Source organism: Coffea eugenioides, unplaced genomic scaffold (assembly GCF_003713205.1).
Source record: "Coffea eugenioides isolate CCC68of unplaced genomic scaffold, Ceug_1.0 ScVebR1_811;HRSCAF=1551, whole genome shotgun sequence".
Taxonomy (NCBI): Eukaryota; Viridiplantae; Streptophyta; class Magnoliopsida; order Gentianales; family Rubiaceae; genus Coffea; species Coffea eugenioides.
The window spans coordinates 1-7,197 of NW_020864684.1; the positions used below are offsets into that span (position 1 = coordinate 1).

The following is a 7,197-nucleotide window of genomic DNA, read 5'->3' on the forward strand; positions in this document are numbered from 1 at the left end:
CGACCATAGTATCCAAGCAACTCAACCACTTTCAGATGTTGGAGCGGAAAGCTAGCAGCTTTCTTCAACTTTCTATCTCGCCTGACCATATCATCCCACCACGATTCCAGCTGCAAACAGATTAAGCTGTCAATAACTAAAATATTGCAGATCAAAAAGAACGGGGGAAAATCTGCTAAGAGTACCCAACACAAATTAGAAAAAGAAAGAAAAGAATAGGAGCGGCAACAGAAACAGCATGTCTGATACCAAGAATATTAGTATAATCATTGCTTTCTCGCTTTCAAGAATTGATTGGGATCCTAAACTGCATTTAAAAGTTCATGATCATAAGGATGTTCAAGTCCCAGAGTATAATGCTCAATGGCATGGCATACAGCAAATGCCACGGTGAAATACAAGAATAACTAAAGCAAGGCTCAAGAAAACAAATCGAGACAATAAAAGAAAGCAATGCCTGAGATTAGTACAGCATTATGCTACCTTCAGCACAAACTTCTCCAAGTTGGGCGAAGCCCTGATCAAAGAAGTAAATCCAATCAAACTGTGATCTTTTGATGCAGAAGCTATTAAGACGAACTCCTTCAGATTAGTAAGTTGAGGAAGCTCATGAACAATTCCTTTTTCCTAGGATGATCAGACAAGAAGAAAGCAAAATCAAACCAGTAAGGCAAGCAGTTGGCAGTGATTATAAACAATAGTTGGAAAGGAATCTCTTCAAAGAGTTCCATTAAATAACTAGAAAAAACCTGTGAAACTTGAAACTTGTTGGCACGTAAAGTAAGAACCTCTAGTTTTGACAAGCAGCAAGAAAGCCAAGAAGTAACATCCCTGACCAAGTTACGGGAATTCCCAGAAACCCATACATTCACAAGCATGGGGACGTTCTGAAGTACAAGATGGTGTGCTTCGGTAGTTTTAAGGGAGACTAAATTTGTGTCGCTGACAATAATGGATTGCAACATCAAACAGCAGCATACCTCCAGATATTTCAAGGCAATAGATGGACCACAAACTCGAAGGTTGATCAAAACTGAAGAGGCCTCCACTACCAGGCGCTCAAGAAATGGACAATTGATCAAGAAGAATTCCAGTACCTCCCCAGTTACATTCAGACTTTTCAAACTCAATGCTCTAAGGGACTTGAAGCCAATCTGTGCATGATGATGGATTTCAGAGTAACCAGGTTGAGATTGACCACTGCTAAGGCAAAAAAGTTCATAATGAAAAGTATATGATTCTTGAGAAGAAGGCGGGTCATCATCTGCAAACAGGTTCAATTCTAGCCTTTGCACTCTCCTTGCAAATGCATGCTGAAGCCATTTATGAATCTTGTCTCCATAAAAATTGTCCAAACAAAAAGCAACTCTCAAATCATCTAATGCCAAGGACTTGTCTGATTGAAGCAGCACCTTGTCAACCCATTCAACATACTTACACCTTTCCTTTCTAACAAAGTCCGCATACCTTCCCCAGCTGGATATTGAGAACATCTTCTTTAGCACTTTTGAAGCATCAAAATCAAGGCAAGCCATGGACCTCCATAGATCTATCCAACGCTTTGAAAGAACACTTGTTCTGGCAGCTTCTTTTAGCGTTAGGCAAGACAGAATATAAACAAGAATTTCATCTGGAAGCCGACTAATCTGATCCTTGAGGGGCTGCCCTATCTTTGCACACTATTAAGAAGGAAGAGAGGAAGAAAAGGATCCAGCAGCAAACATATGTTCCTTTAGCAAATAGTTACAAGAAAGAAACTTCTTTTGTTTTGTGTTAGTAAGAGTGATCCTGTCTCACCTTCCTCGGTCCAAAGCCAGTGGCAAGTATTGCCCTTGATTCCATCAAGATCAAAACTTTCTGCTACTTTTCTCTCTGTTATCAAGAATGAGAAAATGAATAACAAAGAATTCCATTTAGTACCATTTTAAGAACAAGATTACTTTGTCGAAGCTCGTTAATTGACCACTTGGAGTCCTATGTTAACAAAAGAACCATACAAGTCCTTAGAAGGAAAGTGAGCCTAACAAAATACCCATTAAGAATGACCAGGACAGATGGCATAGAATCCAAAAACAACAGCCAAAAAAAAAAAAAATCTGCTACAATGCAGGATTTTTTTGTTGTCCTCCTTGCATGCTCTTCTTCCAACATAAATAACAACACATAAAAACACATATATACCGCTGCAATAAAAACATAACCTTGGAATAAACTGCAAGAATGCCGGCAGATAAAATCAGTCAACAAATGAAACAAATATAATTCAGCTTAAGCATGGTTATCAGAAATTCGTCCTATAATCAAAGAAATCTAGTAACAATTCAGTCTTGGCCAAAATCATTCTAATTAAAGGATGCTGCATAACAAAATTGCTCCAAAAATCTAACAGATATCAAAACATTCATAGTAGGAATATATATGCATATAAGCTACCAAAAAACGTAAACCACAAACTTAGCAGCCAAATAATATAGCTAAACTAAAGATCCTACCAGAAAAAAAAAAAAAGAAAAGAAAACAAATATGGAAGTGAGGCAGCTACAATCAATTACAATTCAAAAAAAAAAAGGAATTTTGAAACTAATTGCTGCAGTTCACCGTCAGGCCGTGGATTGCTACAATTAATTGAATAGAGAGCATAATCTCTGTAAGCTATCTATAGTTCCCGAAAGCATGCCCGATCCGCATAAACAGAGTTGAATCCACTCAAACTTTTATGTATATATATGAAAAGAAAAGTCGCCCGAAAGCATACCTGACCCGTACGATAAAAGTCGTATCCACTCAAACTTTTATATATATGTATAAAAAGGAAAGTCTCCCGAAAGTATGCCCTGACCCGTACGACAAGAGTCGTACCCACTTAAACTTTTATGTATATATATAAAAAAAAAAAATAGAATAGGGGGCAGGTTACCAGCACAAAATAGTTGAAAGGGTGCATTTTGCGTTTAACTCTAAATAATTAAATTGTTGATATGTTGCCTAGCTTATAGAATTTATGTTTACGGTAAAATATTAAATATATTTAAACTCCACGTAACTTCCTATTTTATACAAGTTACAACTACTTCATATCTAAAATCAAATCTCCAACTGAATATCATTTCCCTTTAACAATTAACCAATAACACCCATGCATGTGTAGTTTTCTCGAGGTTGATTCTCATGAACCCTTACCCTTGTTTTTTCCCCCTTCTTAAAAGCAGATTAGGGCACCGTACTTTGAGTATAAAATTATTACTTAAATATACTGAACAAATAATTTTTTTCATTTTTGGTAGGGAAAAAACGACAATATATTAGTCATTGTGTATTTTCTTGAGTTATTATCACTTTACCCTTTAACGTTTGGTACCACTATCAATTTCTCCCTTAACTTTACTTTTTAATCATTTTACTCTAGGGTTGATAGTCAAATTCAACGAAGTTTGTTAATTCAAGTGAAAACGTATATTTAGCCCTTAAAATTATTATCACATTGTGGTGTAGAGAGAGAGAGATATCTCAATTCTTTTTTTTTTAAATACAAATAAGAAAGAGTTCGATATTTTGGTTATTTTAAAATTACTTTTGTTTTCTGGTGACTACCTATACCAATTCTAATCCTGACGACATTAAAGTAACATGATAATGTTAGACTCTTTCTTATTTTCTTTTTTTTTTGTAAAATCTAATTTTCTGACTCCTTTTTTTCATATGTCTATTTCTTTTCCTAGTATTAATAAGTGTAAAAAAAGAAACCTGAGAAAACCCTTTTATTTTTTATGTTTTTGAAACTCTTAAAGTGAAAAAAAGAAAGAATAACCATTTCAAAAATTTTTATTTTTAATTATATATTAAAAGGGGTAAATACATTTAAAAGTTTTTGAACATAGTGGTTAGATCAATGATGCGTAAAATGCCTAAAATTAATGTTAGAAAATAAAATGATCGTATCACTATAATTTAAAGAAATAAAGTGATATTAACAATGTAGTAATACTATAAAATAAAAGGATATTTTAGTCCAAATTTTGTTAATATGCTGAGTTGGATTACCTATGGGGGGTAAAATGATTAAAAGATAACATTAGGTAGTAAATTGATAGTAGTAATATAGTTCAAGGGGATAAAGTGATAATAACCCTATTTTCTTCGATTTTACTTCATCTCATATCTTCTTTGTGTCATTTAATCCTATTGAGAGAGAAAAAAAGTACTCCACTATATGAGTCTCATTTTCCTTTTTACTTTATCTTCCTTTCTTTATTTTGCCAATTGGTTTTCCCATAATGCTGCGACTCTTTCTTCACTTTTCTACTTCAATTGAGAAAATATGATGAATTTGCAAAATTAAGAAAAAATGAAACCATTATTCTGCATGAAATCTTTCCCATGAAATGAAACCATTATTCTGCATGAAATCTTTCCCAATTTTAACCGCTTTTGTTGATTTTTGTTTTTGAAATATTAAATGAGTGTCGATAAAGAAATCTACTAATGCATCAACAATTTAGGCAGTAGCTTAGTAAGGAGAAGAAGAAGAAGAGAGACACATTTAAGAATTTTTGCTTATTTGAACCTTTCAATTATCGATGATCATACGTTTGTAGGTGTCGCGCCCCATTTTTCGCGATGGAAAATAAATATAAAGGTGATTTATAAAAGATGTGATCTTATTTAAAAATAAGTGACAGGGGGACCTAGAATGGGACTTAAAAAGAATGCGATAATTTGGGTCCAAAATTTAGTCTAAAAGGGTTTTTAAGAAAAAATAGGAGTCGCCACTTGGTATGGAGTTTTGGTGTACCAAGTCACCCAAAAAATATTTTTTGACAAAAATAAAATAAATCAAAACCCTTTTTGACAACTCCAGGTCTTTGAAAACAAGAGAAAATAGGTTCGGGAGTCACGGTTGAAGAAAGGGAAGGCAAAGGTTTAATTGACTCAAACCTAAGGCACCCTTTCAACCTAGTCTAAGCTAGTTGCGAGGTTTAGTCAAAATTTTCCTAATCTAACCCTTAATTTTATCACGTTTGGATGTTTCCTATATGGATGCGAATCTAAATTTATAAAAAAATATCGAAAGGGACACAATGTTCATTCAAGGGTTTAATTGAACCAATCGCATTAATTGCGAAGGCCAAAATGATTCCTTGAAAGTGTCACGAGTATGCGAATGATGAAATTAAAATAAAAGAAAAGAAATTAAATTATGTACATATATAAGTGATCAAAGAAAAAGGGAATGCAACATAAAGGGTACGGGAGGTAAAAATTCGTGACATGATTTTCTTATACATGGATTAATAGGGTATTTAAACTAAAAAGTTATAATCACCCATTTCCCATGTTTGAAAAATAATTCTCCTAATATGAACAAGCAAATGAACTAATTTAAATGAAATGCAATTCTAAATGACATGATTAGCACCTATAGAGGGTAGGAGATAATATAATAGGGAATATCATACAAATGAGAAAAGATCCTAAAAATGAAAATATGCATGAAAATGTAGTGAATAGCACACAAAGATGAATCTAGCGCAAGACGACCTAAAAGGGTCTAGCGTTGGACTAGCCCATCTCTAAAAATCCTTACTAGCATTGGACTAGCAAGTAAACGGAGGGAGAAGCCACAATTAGCGTTGGACTAGTGTGGTGACGTCATGCATTAACAATTCATAGTGAAACAAATAAAACATAAATTAAAACAAATAAACACATAAGAGCACGTAGCATATAACACGTAAACATAATATCTAGATGCCAAAATCCTAAGAAAAGCGGATAAAACACATAACACATAAGCCACATAAACACGTAACCTATCTATTACATCGGGGAGCGCCTAACTACAATCTAGAAGGGAAAAATATAATAAAACAAATCTAATTATCCTATCTATTACATTTTTGAGGTATTTAAATGCCTCTTGAATCATTGTAAAAATTAACTAAAACATATATAAGAAAATTTGAATGAATATTTAAATCAAATAAATAAAGCATATAAAAATATAAACACATAGGAACACATAAGAGCACATAAGAGCACGTAATTGACATTGAAATAATAAAAATAGGGGTACCTCCCGTTTGAAGTGGTGACTAAATGGAGTCAAATTGTCCTATTTATACTCACAATGAACAAAAGAATCATGGCACCAATTTAATTGAAAAAACAATAATAATAAAAGTACTAAGCTCACGCTAATATGTCAAACATAAAGAAATTTAAAACATCTAAAAATTACAAGTTGAATATGTTCAAAAGTAACATAATTAGCTATTAAAGAAAAGAAGCAATCATAATAAAGAGAGTCAAAATTCATCAGGGACTGAATTGCAAAAATTGAAAAACTTTTGAGGACAAAAATCATATTTTTCCAAAGTTAAGAGTCAAAATTAAATAAAAGATAAAATTCAGGGACCAAAGTGAAATTAATTTAAGGACCGAGTTGAAAGGAATTTAAAATGTTATGGGCCACAGTGAAACTACTCCAAAGATCAGAGATTAAAGTGCAAATTTCGGTTTCTGATATGGAAGAAAAAGGCCATCGGGCCATCATTTTTATTTATTTGGGCCGGATGCTACCTAAGCCCAGCCGAAAGTCCAAGCCAAAACACACAGGCCAGCCCGTCTTCTATCACTCAAACCCAACCAAAAATACATGGGCTCTGACCTTCTAGCCCATTCGAAAATCAGAAACAAGCCCACCAAAATTAATAAAAATTAGCCCAACCCTTTTTCTTTCTTTTCTTTCCTTTCTTCTCTTTTTCTTCTTCTCTTTCTTTTCTTTCTTTCTTCTTCCTTCGTTTCTTCTCCTCCTCTGGCCATCCGAAGCTTACTTCAGTTGGCGGCCATGGTGGCCGCCGGTGGCGCCACCGCCTCCGGCGGCAGTCGCCGGCGACTTATTCAGTCGCCAAAATTTCTCAAAATGCACTTCCCCACTCCATTTTTCGCGTAGGTTCCATTTTTGGACTTAGTTTTTACAGAAAATGACCCAAAAGTGACCAAAATGCCAAGAAATCAGTTCAGTTTTTATTTTTTAAAACCCTCACATCTTCACCAAAAATCATAAAAATTATGCCAAAACCCTCCTTACAACTCCTACAATACAAATATAATTTTATTTTTGACAAGAAAACAACATAAAAGGACTAAAATAAATCAAAACAGTCCCCTAAGATTCTTTCTTTTCATTTTGGTATT

General features: G+C 33.8%; 1 protein-coding gene across 1 annotated transcript; it reads right to left on the minus strand.

Moving 5' to 3' along the window:
• Positions 1 to 26: 26 nt before the first annotated feature.
• Positions 27 to 1,842, minus strand: LOC113758961 (F-box/LRR-repeat protein At3g26922-like; the record flags this gene model as incomplete). The annotated part of the gene is made up of 4 exons (XM_027301626.1): positions 1,798 to 1,842; positions 750 to 1,679; positions 484 to 627; positions 27 to 110 (listed from the first exon to the last, which is right to left on the minus strand). Coding segments are annotated over exons 1-4 (1,203 nt in total), but the record flags the coding sequence as incomplete, so codon positions are not given.
• Between the last annotated feature and the right edge of the window lie 5,355 nt (positions 1,843 to 7,197).